This window comes from Sciurus vulgaris (genome assembly GCF_902686455.1).
Source record: "Sciurus vulgaris genome assembly, chromosome: 17".
In the NCBI taxonomy this organism is placed as follows: domain Eukaryota; kingdom Metazoa; phylum Chordata; class Mammalia; order Rodentia; family Sciuridae; genus Sciurus; species Sciurus vulgaris.
Window position 1 is genome coordinate 26424043 of NC_136478.1, and position 19633 is coordinate 26443675.

Consider the following 19633-nt stretch of genomic DNA (forward strand, 5'->3'; position numbering starts at 1 on the left):
ACATAAGATTGAATATGATTATATTATTATAACTACCACTATTACTGTAATTACTTAGGTATTATTGAGCCCAGAGAGTCACACATACTAGACAAGCGCTCTACCATTAAACTATACTCCCAACCTTTTTATTTTTTGTTTTAAAACAGGGTCTTGCTAAGTTGCTCAGTTGTGATCCTCCAGTCTCAGCCAGCTGAGTAACTAGAATCATAGTTGTGCATTACCACACCTAGGCCAGCTGCTTTTATTTTGAGTACCTTGAATAGTTTAAAATTTGCATATTCAAGAGTAAAAGTGAATTAATAAAATAAATGCTGAGAAATTTGGGCATTGTCCATTTTTGTCCCTTCTTTAGTTTGGGTTTTTTTGGGGGGCAAGGAGTGGTACTAGGAGTTGAACCCTGAGGATGCTGAACCACTTTCTTAGCTCTTTTTTTTTTTTTTTTTTTTTTTTTTTTTAATTTTGCAAAAGGGTTTCATTAAATTTCTCCCAGGGCCTTGCTTAATTGCTGAGTCTGGCCTTGAACTCATGATACTCCTGCCTCAGCCTCTGGGGTTACTGGAATTATAGGTGTACATGACTGTGCCCAGCCTAGTTTAGATTTTTGATATCCATAGAGAATCAACCTGACTTTTAAAATGAGAAGATATATCTGAGATATGTGTAGAATTGAGAACATGAGTAATGATAGAAATTCTGGCTGCCTTCATTCTCTCTAGTAGGTGGTCTTGGCACAGGCAGCCTGACTGGTATAGGAACTGGGGCTCTTGGACTCCCTGCAGTGAATAACGACCCTTTTGTGCAGAGAAAACTGGGCACCTCTGGACTGAACCAGCCTACATTCCAGCAGAGTAAGATGAAACCTTGTAAGTGGTAGTGTTGTCTGTGATTGTGAAGTGTGACTGAGGTACATAAGAAATTTTATTGTGTGTCTACTTTGTTGTCCCTAGTGTTATATGGACAAAAACATTGACTTATGTAATATATTGTTAGTAGAGCCATATGTTGGTGTGTGTCCTAGACCAATGATTACTCTACCTTTGCTTTGGATTGCCAGAACAAAGTTAAGAGGTTCCATCTTTAGGGTGTTATCCTGAAAGTAAGGAGGAGATATGGTAAAGAGAAAAGTTCTTTAAATAAATGTATATAAATTTTGTACTTAACCTTAAAATTTTCTGGTATTGACTTTTAACAAGTCTAAAACAGCCAGAAGAATTTACTGTTTCAGTTTGCCATGTTTATAAAGTAAATAACTGTTAATTTATTTTAAGATTATAGCTTTATAATATAGATACTTTATTTTTCATAAAAATTGCTGATGTAATTTACAATCAGTTTTCATTGTTTCACCTTTTTGGTAATATCCACTAGTCAGAAATCATCTTTATAAACACATAAGTTTAATTGATCTATGTCTGTCTTATCATTGGCAATACGTATTTATGATAACAAAGATTAAAATATACCAGCTGACTTGTAAATGTTAGTGTGAAAGGTTTGTTTGAATGTTATGTTTTGTAGCATGCTGTGTGTTAATAACCCTGTGTTATGCACTCGAATTGATTATTCTAATATGTTAAAAGATTTTTATTATAAAGTAATAGTTACTAGTCTCAGGTGGGTTGTATTAAGGGTAAGTGTTAAGAATTTGAGCCTGGTGAACTTTCATGTTGTATTAAGTCCTGAAGAACAATATTAAAGTAGGCCTGGTCAAGGCAATTAATTGAAAGTCTTCTTTGTGTATTTAGAACACCTTAATATTCACACTTGACCGTATAATTCTTTGTCCATTTCCCCATATACACCCCATTAAAAGTTAGAACTGTGTTAATCTCTCTGGCTATTTGTATTTTAGGGGGGAGTTGAAAAAAGACTTAAAATGCCCTCTGCTTGCTTTTTTTGTTTGTTTGTTTGTTTCTAACAGCGGACTTGTCTCAGGTGTGGCCAGAGGCAAATCAGCACTTTAGTAAAGAGATAGATGATGAAGCAAACAGCTATTTCCAGCGAATATATAATCACCCACCACATCCAACCATGTCCGTTGATGAGGTGAGTGTTTAAGAGAACCTAATGATGCATTGTTCAAACAAATCTTGAAGTGCCTCCTTCAAGTGTTTTAGAAATCCTGCTTAAAGTGTCTTGTGATGTATCTGTGTACCTTGTGAAACCTTAGCTTGTGTCTCAACTCCTATTTATTGATAAATGTTCTCCTTTACAAATCTGCTGTTATAAGAATATTTGAGGAATACTGTTATAGTTTCCTTTATGTTTGTGTTGTTTTTGTCTTGCTTTTATAGGTATTAGAAATGCTACAAAGATTTAAAGACTCTACTATAAAAAGGGAACGAGAAGTATTTAACTGTATGTTAAGGAACTTGTTTGAAGAATATCGGTTTTTCCCCCAGTATCCTGATAAAGAGTTACATATAACAGCCTGCCTGTTTGGTGGCATAATTGAGAAAGGACTGGTCACTTACATGGCACTGGGTCTGGCCCTGCGATATGTTCTTGAAGCCTTACGCAAGCCTTTTGGATCTAAAATGTATTATTTTGGGATTGCTGCACTAGATAGATTTAAAAATAGGTGAGTGAATAGTTTCACTGTCAAACTGCTTTCTCTCTTTTCTCTCTCTTTTGGGTACAGGGTCTCACTGTGTTACCCAAGCTGTCCTCAAACTCGTGATCTCCTTCCTCACCCTGCTTAGAAGCTGGGGTTATAAGTTTGTGTCACTCACTGTTCCCAGCCAAAGCTTTTCTTTTTTAACATAAGGAGCATTAACTTTAATTTATCAACTGATGAGTGCCAGGTCTCAAATTACACATAACAAATCTCATATATAGTTATATGAAGTCAAAGAGGAAGAATTGAAAAGAGTTGAATTCATTGCAGTTATCAAATAGATTGGAAGGAAAACGAGATAGGAAGGTGTTAGTCAGCTTTATGATGCTGTGACCGAAAATAAAATACATAACTTCTTTTTTCTTTCTCTTTCTTTCTTTTTTTTTTTTTTTAAAGGGTAACTTGCATGAACTTATTGAAGGGATAGGGAAAGAGAAAGGAGGAAGGGAGAGAGTGGGTCTTCTCAGAGATCAGGATATGCCCTTTCTATCCTTCAGTTTCACTGGGTGGGGGTGGGGGATCCCACAGCAGTTTCCAGAGTCCTGCTCAGGTCAACCTGTTTTTTTTTTTTTTTTTTTTTAATTTTTAGTTGTAGATGGGCACAACTTTATTTTATTAATTTATATGGTGATGAGAATTGAACCCAGTGCCTCATGCATGCAAGACAAGTGCTCTACCACTGAGAACTGAGAACTCAGGGGCACTCGACCACTGAGCCCATACCCAGCCCTATTTTCTATTTTATTTAGAGACAGGGTCTTACTGAGTTGCTTATTGCCTCACTTTAGCTGATATTGGCTTTGAACTTGTGATCCTCCTGCCTCAGCCTCCCAGCTGCTGGGATTATAGGCCACTGTGCCCGGCTAAAGGTCTACCTTTTGACTTTTTGGCAGGGAGGGCACTAGGAATTGAACCCAGGGATGCTTAACCACTGAGCAACGTTCCCAGCACTTTTTAAATTTTTTATTTAGAGAGAGGGTCTCACAAAGTTGCTTAGGGCCTTGCTCAGTTGCTAAGTCTGACTTGAGCTTATGGTCCTTCTGCCTCAGCCTCCTAAGCCACTGGGATTAGGGGCATGTGCCACCAAGCCTGGCTTACCTGTTTACTTTGACAGCATAGAAACCACGTGAATTGGCTCCAAGGGAACATGGTATGGTGCTCAGTGTTGGAGATTTAAGGAAATTGAGTTCCCCTGGTTTTGCCTGTAGTTTTTGTGCCTTCAATCATTTTACTATCCTTTGAATAGCCCTCAGCAAGCTTTCTTTGTGATGGTGTTGATGGTTCAGTTGATTAAGGGTTTTTATAAGGTAGGGTCTAGCCTCTCTGGTAGGGTGTGACATGCTCTTGAAACAGTAGTTTTTTCTGAGGGGAATATGATTTTGCCTTGGGGATATCTTAACATACCAATTCCTGTCTTCTAGGTGCTTATCTAGCAGATAAGTTTTCTTCTGGTTTACAGTTACCCTTCATTATTTTTATCCTTCTCACCCACTTATGACTGACTAGCTATTTAACATTTCCCCCTTAAGGACCTGAATCCCTAAGTTCTTTTAGGGTATTTGGGCATGGATTTGGTCTGGCTGCTTTCTGCTGAAAGAGGACTAAATTGAGGGGAGGCTCAAAATCTTGTCCTCTGGGAGGGGAGGCATGGACAGTTAAGGGTTCGTAGTATCAAGACAATCCAGAGGTCCATGTTGGTGGTTGGTGGTCTCTGGACAAGGCATGAATGGGGAACAGATCATGCTTAGATATCAATTAAAGTTCCCATTTACTTGAGTCTTGAGTGAAGTCCCACAGCATTTTCTGTTGTTCCAGAGGGAAAGATGAGGATAAGAAGAAGAAAAGAGGTCTCTCTACCCTAACGGGTGTCAGGGCTCAAAATCTTGTGATTGCTGGCCTTCAGGTTCTATAGGGGTATTGTCCTTGACAAGAATTCTTGAAATGACAGTTGGCAAGCTTTGTCTCCCACAAGGACTGAGGGGAAAAGCTTCAATTTTTACCCTTAAGGGCTACATCATCTTGAGTTCTGGTCAAGATCTTTTGGTTCTTACTGAAGTGTGCTGTACCCAAGAACCATGAATTAGGCTCAAGATTTTACCTCTAGTAAACGAGAATCTGAAGTAGAGGAAAGAGATTTAGAAAAGGCAAAACAAAAAGTAACAAGAAAAGAATTGGGAATTTATGGTAATGAAGTAATGAACACCAGATGTTATAGGGCAGAGGTCTTCTGCAAAGTGGAGGCAGTCAGAGGGCCTCTTTTCAATATCTGATTCATGCCAGAAAGATTTCAGGCATGTCATTCAGAGTAACAAGCATGAGTTTATTGAAAGGGAGCACTCTGAAGGGAGAGAGTGGGTCCTTTCAGAGAGGAGGCAGACCCTGACATAAATAGAAATATTCCATCACCCCTCTCGTTCTCTGGTTTCCCTTTGTAGTCAGTCTTCTTACCTCACTTCCAGTCCGTAGAATGAGCACTGTTCTAATTTTGTCTCAGGGTTTTCCAGAGTGTCATTTAAATAACGTCACAAATATGTAGCTTTTGAGTCTGATTTTGAGATTCATCCATTTTACTACGTTTTTTTTTTTTTTTTTTTTTTTTGGTGCCAGGGGTTGAACCCAGGTGCATTTAACCTCTGAGCCACATTCTCAGCACTGTTTTTTATTTTATTTCCAGACAGGGTCTCACTAAGTTGCTGAGACTGGCTTTGAACTTAAGATCCTCCTGCCTCATCCTTCTGAGCCGCAGGAATTACAGGCATGTCAGTGACACCCAGCCATATTATTACGTTTTAATATATTTTTTGTTCACTTTCACTCCTGAGTAGTTATTATATTGTTTGGATTGACTACAAATTGTTTTTCCATTCTCCTTTTCCAGATAGCAGTTTCAGTGGCTTTTTTTTTTTCAATGTAATCCCTCCTTCCCTTTCATAACCCAAACGCTTGTTCGGGGTAAGTACACTATACCATTGAGCTCTAAACCCAGCCCCTCATTTTAATCTAAATTTAAGGAAAATATGACTTTTAAGAAACAAAAGTAACAGCTTAATTTCTCTGTAAGAAGAATGAGGCTAGGGCTGGGGTTTTAACTCAGTGGTAGAGCACTTGCCACATGTGTGAGGCACTGGGTTCAATTCTCAGCATTACATATAAGTGAATGAATAAAATAAAGGTCTATCAACATCTTAAAAAAATACTTAAAAAAAAAATGAGGCTCATGAGTATCCCCTATCCTCCTCCCCCACTTTGTGTTCTTCCCTTTGTCATTCTCTTCAGGTTAGGTATTTGTAGGTAAAACAGGGATAATGGCTTAGACTGATGTATGGAAGAAAGATTTTTCTGTTCTTAATGATGAGTAAGTAAATGAATTTTTTGTTTGTAGGTTGAAGGACTATCCCCAGTATTGTCAGCACTTGGCTTCTATCAGTCACTTTATGCAGTTTCCACATCATTTACAAGAGGTAAGGACCCCTAACATCTTAATACCTTTAATAGTAGTTGGAGGGTGCATCTATTTTATATGTTTGAGATTTTTAGGCATTGGCATTAAGATTCCTTAATGATTGACATGATCTGGTACACATATTTCTTTTTGCATCTTAACCTGTTTTGTTATATCATCCCAGATGTGGAGCACTTATAAAAAGGTTGAATATAGTATATAATGTATAATATAAGATAATATAACTATTATAATATTAGTTGACATAAGCATGTATTTAAGCTCTAGGTTGTGATTTCCCAACTCTTTATGCACCCATGTCAATTTTATTGAACACAGAATTGAAAACTTTGGACTAAATGGGTTAATAATGGAACATGAAATTTCATTCTTGGATTTATTTTTCTGAGTAATGTTTTTGCTGATTTGACTGAAGATTTTTCTAGCTCTTTGGCCTCATGAGGTTGGTTACCTAGTAATTCTTTGTGTTAGTATTTATGGAAACCTGCCTGATTCTAAAAAGGACTTAGAGTGTGATTCTTGGGTATAAATTAGTAAAATTTTCCTCTGCTTTAAATGTTAGTGTTACATATAAAACTTAGATGAATATTTCTTAAAAATACTCTTTTAACCACTTGCATAAACTGTCGAAATGCTTATTAAATAAGAGGCAGTCCGTGGGACACTGGAAAATAGTACATTTTTAATCTGTTTTGTATGTTCTTGATACTCGAGAACCATTATTTTAGTGGTTGATTTGGAATTTATAAACATCATTCAAACCTTTATCTTGTATTATTCAGTCAGCTTATAGGACAAGAAAGTTGATGAGTGTTTTTGACATTATGTTGTCAGTTTTTTTAATTTATAAAACAGCTAAATTATAAGGTTTTAAAAGGAAAAAGATTTTAATTTTTTTTGTTTACTGTGGTCCTGGGGATTGAATCTAGGCCTACTGAGCCTACATCCCTATCTCTGCAGAGTTGGTTGATAAGGACTGTTGAAGTACTTCAGGAGCCCTCTTAGTTTGTGTTGGGGAGGAAGGAGGGAGATTTAATGATCTGTGAAATGAAAAGGGGAAAAAAACCCAACAACCCTACAATATCCATTACTTGTTGCTTACCGTTTAGTTGGATTGGCAGTATATAGTATTTTTTAATTTTGTAGTAACAGCTTTACTGAAACAACTCCATAGCAGTGTTTTAGATATAGTTTTCTCATCAATGTCTAATAAAGGTGACTTTTATCCGCCTTTGTTTTGTGCCAGGGCTAAAACCCATGGCTCTGTGTTTGGTAGGCAAGCACTCTACCCCTGAGCCCAGTGTCCAATTAAAAAAAGAGATGAGTTTACTATACAAATTTTGAAGAATTTTAAAGTTTATTAAGGGGTTAAAGATTTATATGCAGATATTTTATGCTGCTGTTTTAGTTGTTAGAGTAGTTTTTAATAAATACTTTGATCATACTAACATTTTATCTTTGAAGGAGTCTGTGGTATCTACTTAAATTTAAGTGCTAGGATGGGTCAAGGATTAAGGGAGATAGATGTACTCTGAAAAGACTTTTTACCTTCCCACATATTAGGGGCATATATAATTCAAAAATTTTAATTTCTATTAAGAACTCTTTTAATGTATTTTTTTTTTTCCTTACCCTTGTAGTATATTGAATATGGACAGCAGTCTAGAGACCCTCCTGTGAAAATGCAGGGCTCCATCACAACCCCTGGAAGTATCGCTTTGGCCCAGGCCCAGGCCCAGGCTCAGGTTCCAGCGAAAGCTCCTCTTGCTGGTCAGGTTAACACTATGGTAACCACCTCAACAACTACCACTGTTGCTAAAACGGTTACAGTCACCAGGCCAACTGGAGTCAGTTTTAAGAAAGATGTACCAGTAAGTAGGTCTTTTTTTTTTTTTTTCTTCCTCTTTTCCAGGATTTTTTTAATGTACCCCATAGTGAGAATTTATTTTGATTTTATTATAATACATGATTATTATATAAAGGTATAAAGATCTCTTATATCTTCCCTCCCTCTATTTTCCAGAGCTAGGCACTATTAAAATAGGTCTATGTATTATATTCTTGCCCCCACTTCAAATGTAGTCATATAAATTTGATATAAATGAAATCTCTGTACAGTCTTTTCTGGGATATTTCCAAGGAAGCATTTCAACTTATTTACTTTATGTACTTTACTATTTCTTTAGCCTTCTATCAATACTACAAATATAGATACATTGCTTGTGGCCACAGACCAAACCGAGAGAATTGTGGAGCCCCCAGAAAATATCCAAGAGAAAATTGCTTTTATCTTCAACAATCTCTCACAGTCAAATATGACACAGAAGGTGAGCATGATGTCATTTATAAATGCCTTCTTTTTTTCTTCTGAGTTGAGGGATTTAGTTTTAACCTTTTTTTTTTTTTTCTTTTCCTCTCCCTTTCTTTCTTTTTGGTGGCATTACTGAGGATTGACCCCAGGGTGCTTGCTCTGCCACTCTGCCACTGATGTACATCCCCAGCCCTTTTTATTTTTCAATTTGAGTCAGGGCTTGCTAAATTACTGAGGATGGCCTCAGACTTGCTATCCTGATTTCATGTTCCTAAGTGATTTTGAGTGTGTATGTCATCTTGCCTGGCTTTTGACCCTAAATTTTAACACTTTTAAAGATAAAGGTAACAGAGTCAAAGTGAAGGGAATGTGGATCTCCAACTGGTGTTTGTGATTTTTGTAGATACCATATAGTACCAGTTTAAAATGTTCTGTTTTGCACTGCATTGTAGACTTTTTTCAAGTAAACATTATTTTTATGCTAATAGGTTTCATTTGTACCTCTGGTCATAATTCAGCTCCTCCCAAAGACATTTGATGTATTAGATTCCTTCAAACTGAGGTAGATCTTGTGAAAAGCATAAAGAACCACGCTCGCCTCATAAGATTATATGTCAGTACTTGTGAATGATAGTATTAGCCTTTCACATTAGCTTAGAAAACTATATTTTTATATATCTACCATTTTAAAATCCCAGAATAATTGATTGGGGGGAAATTTGAGGCATTTAGCATCTATTTTTGAAGAGAAGCTTTAGACTTTTAGATGATTCCTGGATATAGAGATATAAGAAAACACAGTTCTGTTTTTATATCTGTTAATGTCAGATTATAGATTAGTATATTAAGATTAGGTTAGTAATTAAATTTGGGGCATGGTAGGTGGCAGCAGGAACTATAAGTTTTATAATTTTATTTATTTTTGCAGTACCGTGTGTCAAACCCACGTACTCACTCATGTCAGACAAATGCTCTACTACTGAGCCACATTCCCAGTCCCGTTTTATAGTTTTAATGCTGAAGATAATTGTAGATGTTGCAGTCTTAATCATCTGCAGTTTCAGAAGTGGTTGACTGTACTACCATAGAATTGAATAGACTCTACTGCCGTTCTCTGTCATGGGGAAAGATGAAGTGTGGTTGCTGTAGTGTCTTGTTAAATTTTCAGAGCCCATATTGTGTGATTCACAGAAATCTGACCTTATTTTATCACAGTGTAATTCTGAGCTTCCTATGTCCTATTGACTGACCAGGTTGAAGAATTAAAAGAAACTGTGAAGGAAGAATTCATGCCCTGGGTTTCACAGTATCTAGTTATGAAGAGAGTCAGTATTGAACCAAACTTCCACAGCCTTTATTCAAACTTCCTTGATACATTGAAGAATCCTGAATTTAACAAGATGGTTCTGAATGAGACCTACAGAAACATCAAAGTAAGAGTTGGCTCTTGTATTCCATTCAATTATGCAATGAAGTATAAGTAGAATTTGGGCAGTGTTTTGCTGCTTTTCCTATATGTTGTCTTTATTAGGTTTCTGTAGACATTGTTTCAGATATGGAAATAAATATCACAAAAGATTTTAGTCTTATGGGTGATACCAGGTGTGCTGTTTACCTTGAATGTAACCTCTGTTCTGCATTTATTTTCATCATCTCATGCATGAATTTTAGAACTTCACCATCTATTATAATAATGGTATAGTGTTGCCTAAAATATGGTATATGGCATCACCATCTTTTTGTAACTAATTGATTCCCGGCCCCCACCCCTGCCCTTGCCCCTGGATTTTATTTATATACTTAGTGCAAGGACCCCGCCTATTCTTCCTTTAAATAAAATCCATTGTATGAATACATATTGCTAGTGGATGTTGAGATTATTATTCATTATAACTGTAACAAACAGTAACGTGTTTTAATTGGTAAACTATTACTTATTCCTTATTCAGGAGGGAAAAGTTTTCATGAAAACACTAAACTATCATACAACTGTGATCATTCTTTGTTGAATAAGTTGGGATTTGCTTAGTATCCAGCACTATATTTAAACCTGTGGATGGGAATTTCCCCATTCTTGGTTACGCTGTAGTGCGAAAGAATTCCTGACTCTTCTGTTGCACAGCACTTGTGTAATTCTGCTGTTGCTTTATGGAGTTAAGGAACATGACAGTATTCACCTTTTATTATCTGATAGTGTGGTTAATTGGGTTACATGCAAGTTTCCCCATATTTTGAGGCAAAATTTAAGATCTTGACTTTTAAACAAAAATTTAAATATAGACTAATTTAGTCATATGTAGTAGATGCTTGTGTATGTGTGTGTGTGTGTGTGTGTATACACAAAACATACTCTGATGATTTGGTCTCCTTAGAAAAACTAGCAATGGAGAATAAGTTAAATGAATTCTAGTTATTGGAAAGAAGCAAATAAGGAATTTTACACTGTATTTCATGGAGTTATTTTAGTTGACTCCAGAGATACATAATGACCTGGATAATGCAGAAGATTATAATAGATAGCTATTTTGGTTATATTCCTCCCTGTGTCTGCTGCCTTAAAAAAAGGACTTGCATGCAAAACTATAATCTTTAATTTAAATCTTCATTTATATTGAATTTAGGTCTTCAAAATAGATTTATTTTGTTGAGTCTACTTTAAACGTAGCTAAGATTTTCTGTGGGATGATACCCGACATTTTAAACCTCCTGTTCCGTTTGAATATTGTACAAGTATATTTGAATATATTTGTTTTATAGGTTGAGTATTCTCCCTGAAACATGGTACCAGGTTTTTATTTCAGTTTTTTTCCCAGATTTTTCCAGTATTTGCACATACATAATGAAATATCTTGGGCTTCAAAACCCACATATTAACACCAAATTTGTTTCATGTACACATTATACATAAATTATACATATAGCCATATAGAATTATTATACATATAGCTAGAAGATAATTTTTATATTTTTATAATGCCTGTTTTTTAATTGCAATTCATCATATGAGGTCGCATGTTAAGATTTCCATTTTTGGCCACATGTCAGCTCCCAAAAAGTTTCAGATTTGGGCCATTTTGGAGTTTAGGTTTTCAGATTAGGACTTGCTCAGTTTGTACCTATTTTTTAAAAAAATAAAAGAACTTTTGTTCTTGTTTTGCATTGCTAGTGATTACACCTAGTACCTTCATATGCTAGGCAAGAGATCTACTACTGAGCTGTACTGCCAACCCCTAAAGAGATCTTTTACATCACTGCTAATGAATACAGCAAAATATTGTTAATAAAATGTATGGAGTAGATTTACTTTGAGGTATGTGTTAAGAATTGATGGCTTATTTTTAGAATAGGATAATAGAATTCTCATATTTAGTTAGAATTTTATTTCATAAATTCTTCTCATTTCTTTCTTAATCCTATACAATTTCAGGTGCTCCTGACCTCTGATAAAGCTGCAGCCAATTTCTCAGATCGTTCTTTGCTGAAGAACTTGGGACATTGGCTGGGAATGATCACATTAGCTAAAAATAAACCCATCTTACATACTGTGAGTTTCAGCTAATGGTTCTTGTAAAATTTGGTGGTGTTTGGGCAGTATACTTTGTCTGAAGATCTTGACTTATTGGGGCTATTTTAGTGATTCCAGAGTTTTTGTAGGATTTTGGCCCATGTTTTGAATTCCTCGTTCTATGTCCATGGGTCCTACATCTTTTTGGATAAAGAAAAGTCAGCATGGAGTGGCTGTCACTTCTTTTTCTAATATAAAGCTCAAATATTATGTTGATTGCTATTTTGGGTCTGAACTTAGATATGTTTCTTTTGGTACTTCTTTTAGGACTTTTGTAGTACATGTCCAGCTTTTGAAGATTTTTTTGGTTTGTTTTAAATTCTAGGACTTGGATGTGAAATCTTTGCTGCTAGAGGCTTATGTTAAAGGACAACAGGAGTTACTCTATGTAGTACCCTTTGTTGCTAAAGTTCTGGAGTCCAGCATTCGTAGTGTGGTGAGTACATTTTAATATTTTATTCATGACTAATTTGTAACAGTTGGATTGTTTCAGCACAAAGTCCAAGAGATTGTAGTAAAACTACAGTAAAACTAGTTCGGTTAGTCTTCCTTAGTGGGTGTTAGCCAATTTGAGAAGGTGAAATTAAAATACTGACTCAGGATATGGTTTTAGGTTTTGGTGTTTGTTATTTTAACCTATTGGTAGAAGGTTTTGTTTAGATCACATTTGTTAAAAGTATTTGTGTTTTAAATATTCCAAATTTAAAGTTGGTTTTGGAGCCAATATAACATAGCCTTTCTTTTTATTTTTTTTAATTTTTTTATTTTTAATGCCTTTATTCTTTGTCATGTCTTAACAATGAGTATATATTACTTTTTTAAAATTTATTTTTATTGTAAACAAATGGTATACATATTTCTGTTTATATATGGAGTAACAGCATACCATTTGCATAATCATACATTTACATAGGGTAATGATGTTTGATTCATTCTGTTATTTTTCCCCACCCCACCCCTCCCACCCCTCTTTTCCCTCTATACAGTCCCTCCTTCCTCCATTCTTGCCCCCCCGACCCCCCATTATGTGTCATCATCCGCTTATCAGTGAGATCATTCGTCCTTTGGTTTTTTGAGATTGGCTTATCTCACTTAGCATGATATTCTCCAATTTCATCCATTTGCCTGCAAATACCATAATTTTATTACTCTTTATAGCTGAGTAATATTCCATTGTGTGTGTGTGTGTGTGTATCACAGTTTCTTTATCCATTCATTAATTGAAGGACATCTAGGTTGGTTCCACAGTCTGGCTATTGTGAATTGAGCAGCTATGAACATTGATGTGGCTGTATCTCTGTAGTATGCTAATTTTAAGTCCTTTGGGTATAGGCCGAGGAGTGGGATAGCTGGGTCAAATGGTAGGTTATTCTGGAAATTAGTGCTCTATCTGAAGACTGAGTGGCAAAGATATTCTCCCACTCTGTAGGCTCTCTCTTCACATTGCTGATAGTTTCCTTTGCTGAGAGAAAGCTATTTAGTTTGAATCTATCCCAGTTGTTGATTCTTGCTTTTATTTCTTGTGCTATGGGAGTCCTGTTAAGGAAGTCTGATCCTAAGCCAACAAGGTGAAGATTTGGACCTACTTTTTCTTCTGTAAGATGCAGGGTCTCTGGTCTGATTTCAAGGTCCTTGATCCATTTTGAGTTGATTTTTGTGCAGTGTGAGAGATAGGGGTTTAGTTTCATTCTGTTGCATATGGATTTCCAGGTTTCCCAGCACCATTTGTTGAAGAGGCTATCTTTTCTCCATTGCATATTTTTGGCACCTTTGTCTAGTATGAGAAAATTGTATTTATTTGGGTTTGTGTCTATGTCCTCTATTCTGTACCATTGATCTACCTGTCTATTTTGGTGCCAATACCATGCCATTTTTGTTACTGTTGCTTTGTTGTATAGTTGAAGTTCTGGTATTGCAATACCCCCTGCTTCATTCTTCCTGCTAAGGATTGCTTTAGCTATTCTGGGTTTCTTATTCTTCCAGATGAATTTCATGATTGCTTGCTCTATTTCTGTGAGGTACGTCATTGGGATTTTAATTGGAATTGCGTTGAATCTGTATAGCACTTTTGGTAGTATGGCCATTTTGACAATATTAATTCTGCCTATCCAAGAACATGGGACATCTTTCCATCTTCTAAGGTCTTCCTTAATTTCTTTCTTCAGTGTTTTGTAGTTTTCATTGTAGAGATCTTTTACCTCTTTGGTTAGATTGATGCCCAAGTATTTTATTTTTTTGAGGCTATTGCAAATGGAGTTGTTTTCCTCATTTCCCTTTCACCTGTTTTGTCACTTGTGTATAAAAATGCTGTAGATTTATGTGTGTTGATTTTATAGCCTGCTATTTTGCTGAATTCATTGATGAGGTCTAGAAGTTTTCTGGAGGAGGTTTTTGGATCCTCTAAATATAGAATCATGTCATCAGTAAATAGTGACAGCTTAAGTTCCTCTTTTCCTATTTGTATTCCTTTAATTTCTTTAGTCTGCCTAATTGCTCTGGCTAGAGTTTCGAGGACAGTGTTGAATAGAAGTGGTGAAAGAGGACATCCCGTTTTTAAAGGGAATGGTTTCAGTTTTTCTCTATTAAGAATGATGTTGGCCATAGGCTTAGCATAAATAGCCTTTACAATGTTCAGGTATATAACATAGCTTTTCATTAGGTTTTTAGGCCACCAAACCCCTGGACAATGGCTATTATGAATGTATTAGCTGAGCTACATCAGGAACATGACTTGAAGGTAAATTTGTTTCTTTATCCTTTGCAACATTCCCTGCCTTCATATTATTAAAATTTATTGTAAAGACTTGTGGGGAGGAAGCACTATCAACGATTGGGTTGAAAGTGAAGTGTATAATGAATAAACCTAAATTTTCTTTTCAAAATTCAAATCAAATATTGGGATTGTGCAGTTAAACTTGAAGTTTGAGATTGAGGTGCTCTGCAAGAACCTTGCACTAGACATCAATGAACTAAAACCTGGAAGCCTCCTAAAGGACAAAGATCGCCTAAAGAACTTAGATGAACAGCTCTCTGCTCCAAAGAAAGATGTCAAACAACCAGAAGAACTCCCTCCCATCACAACCACAAGTAAGTTTGGCAGCCTAATCTTCTATTGAGAATGCTCTTGGTATATCTCCACAGATAGAGCAAACTATTATCATTCCACATAGTGTGCTGCTGACATTTTGTATACTTTTTGGTTCCCCCTAAGCTATGAAGTAAAAGTAATGTCTAGGCACAGTCTTAATTTGTTAGGTTCCATTCTAGCACTCCATTAGATAGTCTTAACTGAATGTGATTTAATCAGTTGTTTCTTCTATCCCACTCAGGCCAGGTTATCTCTTACGTAGTTTGAAGTATTAAAAATAATTGTATGGCCTGTGTAATTATTCAAAGCAACCACATCAACTTACCAGGGGGACAGATTATTTTACCTGCATAAATAGGATTGGGGGTATTTGGGATGTAGGGACTGTTGAACAGTTGTGAGGTATGGTTAGAATAAACCAGCTTTTTTTCCCTACTCTTAGGTGCTAAGACTCTCCTGGTAAACCTGAAATAGGCTAGGTTGATAGAAATACTTATCATATAGACTAAGCCAACAAGGAGGGCTTAGGCCCAATAATTGATTTCTGGGCTTTCAGGCCCTGCCATTGGCACTTTTAAGCGTTTTGATCTCTTCTTTTATAATAGCACTTTGTTTTCATAATGGGCAAAGTATGACTTACCACCACCACTACCCCCCTGTCAAGAGAGTAACCCAGTTAATTTAGATAGATAATTACCATTTAATACTCACTTAATTTTATTATAAAATCAGGTGTGACCTTTTTATCTCTTTTTTGTCACTTTACATTTAGCCACTTCTACAACACCTGCTACCAGCACTACCTGTACAGCCACAGTTCCACCACAGCCGCAGTACAGCTACCACGACATCAATGTCTATTCCCTCGCAGGCCTGGCACCACATATTACTCTTAACCCAACAGTAAGTACACACCACTCCATTTCCCCAACTCCTAGTTTGCAGCAGTGTTAGATCACCTTCCTTTCCTCTTCCCTCTTCCTTCTGAATTACTATATTGTAGGGTTTTGTCAGAAAGAGTAAGGATCTGGTAGTGCTATGTAGTACAGTTGATATTTTTTTTTTCTCTCTTAAAAAATAGTTTGAATGATAACATTACAATCATATTGTTCTGTCTTATCCCAAGCCATGATGATTAAATTAATCCAGCAGTAAAATTGGCATGGATATTTCTTAGGTCCAAAGACTTTTTTTTTTTTGGGTGCTGGGGATCGAACCCAGGGCCTTGTGCTTACAAGACAAGCACTCCACCGACTGAGCTATCTCCCCAGCCCCAGGTCCAAAAGACTTTTAATGAATACCATGGTTTTTTGCTCTCACTTTCATTATTTTGTCACTTTAACTTGATATGAAGCCAGTTCTTTTTTTCAGATAAGAGAAACTGAGCTGACCTTTTTATATATATATATATATATATATATATATATATATATATATATATATATATATATTTCCAGGATAATCTCTTGAAATGGGACTTAGTAATTTCAGCAGAGTTGTTTTGGCTGGTTGCAGGACCTTGCCTGATCTAAAGTCAGATGAGATACCCTCCCATCAGTCCTTTTCCTATGCTTAAAGTTCTATACTTAGGCTGGTAATTTATTGCTTGTTTTCCTCAGTCTTGTGTTTTATTTGATTCTTACTGTTTTGTTCATTGTACTTGCCTTTTCAGAAACTGAAAATGTTTACAAATACAGAAGTAACATTAATACATTGAACTTTTGTATTAAATAAAAGGACTTTGAAAGGACTTTAAAGAGGTCATATTAACCTTTTCTCCTTTCCCCCTCCTCCTGTAGACATGACAAGTTGGATATAGAGTGGGTGATAAAAATTAATTCCTCTTTGGAATATGCCTAGTAATTTGAATGTTACATGTTCATTATGAGTGAACTTTTCAATAAGTGAAAGGGACCCAAGTGAGTAGTAGGGCATGGTTTATACTGGAAACAAAAGATCAGAAAGTCTTAAATGAAACAAGAGACCTCAACAATCACTATAAAAATGCATGCTATTCTGAAGAATTATTTGTAACAATAATAATTTTTGTAGGAAGCCCTTTCTCTGAAAATTGTTTTCTAAAGTTAATAGAGAAGTGTCTTTTCAAAAAAAAAAAAAAAAACTTAGGTGTTATTTTAGCTTAGCAAGTCCATAAATAGGTAATGCATCTTGTAAAGAACAGATATATTAAACTGGAATTTTAAAGGTTGACATACCTTTAATCATGGATCACAAGGTAGACTGAAGACTTAACCCGCTCTAATCCAGTTTCTGTTTCTTGCAGTTTTCATTAGTTACTTTTAAGTAAAAGTCTAGTTTCTGTTATTCTTGAAGTAATTCCAAAATGTGGGTGTAGTTGCATATAGCTTGCTGTCTTATTTAAACAAGCCGTTGAATTAATTTGTTTACCCCTCCCTCAGATTCCATTATTTCAGGCTCATCCACAGTTGAAGCAGTGTGTGCGTCAAGCAATTGAACGGGCTGTCCAGGAACTGGTGCATCCAGTGGTAGATCGATCAATTAAGATTGCCATGACTACTTGTGAGCAAATAGTCAGGAAGGATTTTGCCCTGGATTCTGAGGAATCTCGAATGCGAATAGCAGCTCATCACATGATGCGTAACTTGACAGCTGGAATGGCTATGATTACTTGCAGGGAGCCTTTGCTGATGAGTATATCTACAAACCTAAAAAACAGTTTTGCCTCAGCCCTTCGTGTAAGTTGGTTACTTACTTAGTGTAACACAAAATTTATTACTGCTTATCTGCCAGAGTTTTTTGTTGCCTATGGTAGTGGACGTTGACACTTGGTCTTAAAAATCACCATGTTTATTTGCTGTCTTCCTATATGTTTCATTTTAAGTTTTATAAGGTAAAGCCTTGCACATGTTTTTTTGCTTATTGTTTTATCCTTACTGGTATTTGGCAGACAGTAAATAACCAAATATTTGTAAGTTTAAAGAAGTGAAAGGTTGTTTTTGTTTTTGTTTTTGTTTTTAATGGAATAAGCTAACCATCTCTCTCCTGAGTTTCAGATCTCATGGTTAACAATTCCTTTGTTCACTGCTTTATTGTTTTTACTGCATTCGTAAGAAACTGAAAATGTGTAGGATATTTTCATCTTAACAGATGAGGGAGCTAATTTAAAGCCATATGAAGGTCATAACTGATTCATAAGTAGAGACAAAACTTAAAATGAATTTGTTGAATGCATTGCATTTCTTGTTGACTACAAGAACTTTAAAATTTTTTCCTTTATATTTCTAATAGACTGCATCCCCACAACAAAGAGAAATGATGGATCAGGCAGCTGCTCAGTTAGCTCAGGACAATTGTGAATTAGCTTGCTGTTTTATTCAGAAGACTGCAGTTGAAAAAGCAGGCCCTGAGATGGACAAGAGATTAGCAACTGTAAGTGTTTAGCTTTTGCCTTTTAAGTGGTTTTTATTTTAAATTTAAGAAAATGCCTCATAACAAGAACCTCAGTGACTTTTTTTTGTTTGTAGGAATTTGAATTGAGAAAACATGCTAGGCAAGAAGGTCGCAGATACTGTGATCCTGTGGTATTAACCTATCAAGCTGAGAGGATGCCAGAGCAAATCAGGCTGAAAGTGAGAACTGGGTCTCTTTCTCTCCCTGCTTCATCTATATTTTCTTTATTTTCGTTGTCTGAACTCCTCAGACGAGGGACTAGGATAGGCTAGCAAGGCTTAATGTTGTTTCTGAGAAAGCATCTCACCCCAGTATCATTTCCCTTTAAAGCTGTCTGTGGAACAGGTATGGAAATAGTTTAGATTCTACCACCCTCCAAAGTTGTTGAAGTGCTACTGTAAAGAGTACATGTGCCTGTTAACTTTTGTTTCTCAACTTGGGCTATTTTGGTTACATTATCTGGTATTTAATTTTTTTCTAATATTTGTTAATTGGTCCCATCAAAATGGTAAGGAATCTGATAATATTTGGTGACTCCAAGGAAGATTTTTCAGTGGAGGCATTTTCCAGTGGAAAACTTAATGAATGTATGAGTAAGAGTAACTAACAGGAAAAGGGAAAAGCCTCTTCTGAGCTGTGTGTTCACGGGCATGCATGCTCAATTATACTGTTATATGTTGTAATGACTTTCCAGAACCCCTGTGCTTAACTCTCATGTAGGCTTTCCACTTTTAAGAAAAGCTTCCTTTTATTGTGCAGTGACTCATGTTAAAATAGGTGGTGTTCTTCCAGGTTGGTGGTGTGGACCCAAAACAGTTGGCTGTTTATGAAGAGTTTGCACGCAATGTGCCAGGCTTCTTGCCTACAAATGACCTCAGTCAGCCCACAGGATTTTTAGCTCAGCCTATGAAGGTAAATACTTGCCTTGGAGCAACTTGAGTGTTTTGTACTGTAATTTTGAATTGTATTTGCTAGTAAATATGTCACTTTCTTCTTCGGCGCTTAAGTTACAGGTATTTGTATCGGATCAGTATGACCTGTAGAGTAAATCTGTGAGATTGATTTAACTTTAATGGGTAGCTTAATTAGAGGAATTTGTATGGTAAATTCATGACTTATGTAGATTTGGAGGGGTTGGAATTTTCTAAAAGTTT

The 19633-nt window shown here is 36.1% G+C and overlaps 1 protein-coding gene across 7 annotated transcripts in view; it reads left to right on the top strand.

Annotated features, from left to right (window-relative positions):
• Nucleotides 1-19633, top strand: part of CNOT1 (CCR4-NOT transcription complex subunit 1) — an 87840-nt gene that overhangs the window by 51003 nt on the left and 17204 nt on the right. For 3 of the 7 annotated variants that reach the window (XM_079118318.1, XM_079118323.1, XM_079118319.1), the window contains 16 exons: nucleotides 720-866; nucleotides 1925-2049; nucleotides 2298-2584; nucleotides 6003-6081; nucleotides 7724-7954; nucleotides 8270-8410; nucleotides 9648-9827; nucleotides 11822-11938; nucleotides 12285-12395; nucleotides 14619-14696; nucleotides 14869-15046; nucleotides 15820-15950; nucleotides 17468-17764; nucleotides 18318-18458; nucleotides 18554-18658; nucleotides 19272-19391. In XM_079118318.1, coding sequence (XP_078974444.1) covers nucleotides 720-866; nucleotides 1925-2049; nucleotides 2298-2584; nucleotides 6003-6081; nucleotides 7724-7954; nucleotides 8270-8410; nucleotides 9648-9827; nucleotides 11822-11938; nucleotides 12285-12395; nucleotides 14619-14696; nucleotides 14869-15046; nucleotides 15820-15950; nucleotides 17468-17764; nucleotides 18318-18458; nucleotides 18554-18658; nucleotides 19272-19391 — 2468 coding nt within the window. The remainder of the gene's footprint in view (nucleotides 1-719; nucleotides 867-1924; nucleotides 2050-2297; nucleotides 2585-6002; nucleotides 6082-7723; nucleotides 7955-8269; nucleotides 8411-9647; nucleotides 9828-11821; nucleotides 11939-12284; nucleotides 12396-14618; nucleotides 14697-14868; nucleotides 15047-15819; nucleotides 15951-17467; nucleotides 17765-18317; nucleotides 18459-18553; nucleotides 18659-19271; nucleotides 19392-19633) is intronic. The other 4 variants (XM_079118321.1, XM_079118324.1, XM_079118320.1 and 1 more) reach the window with 3 other exon arrangements.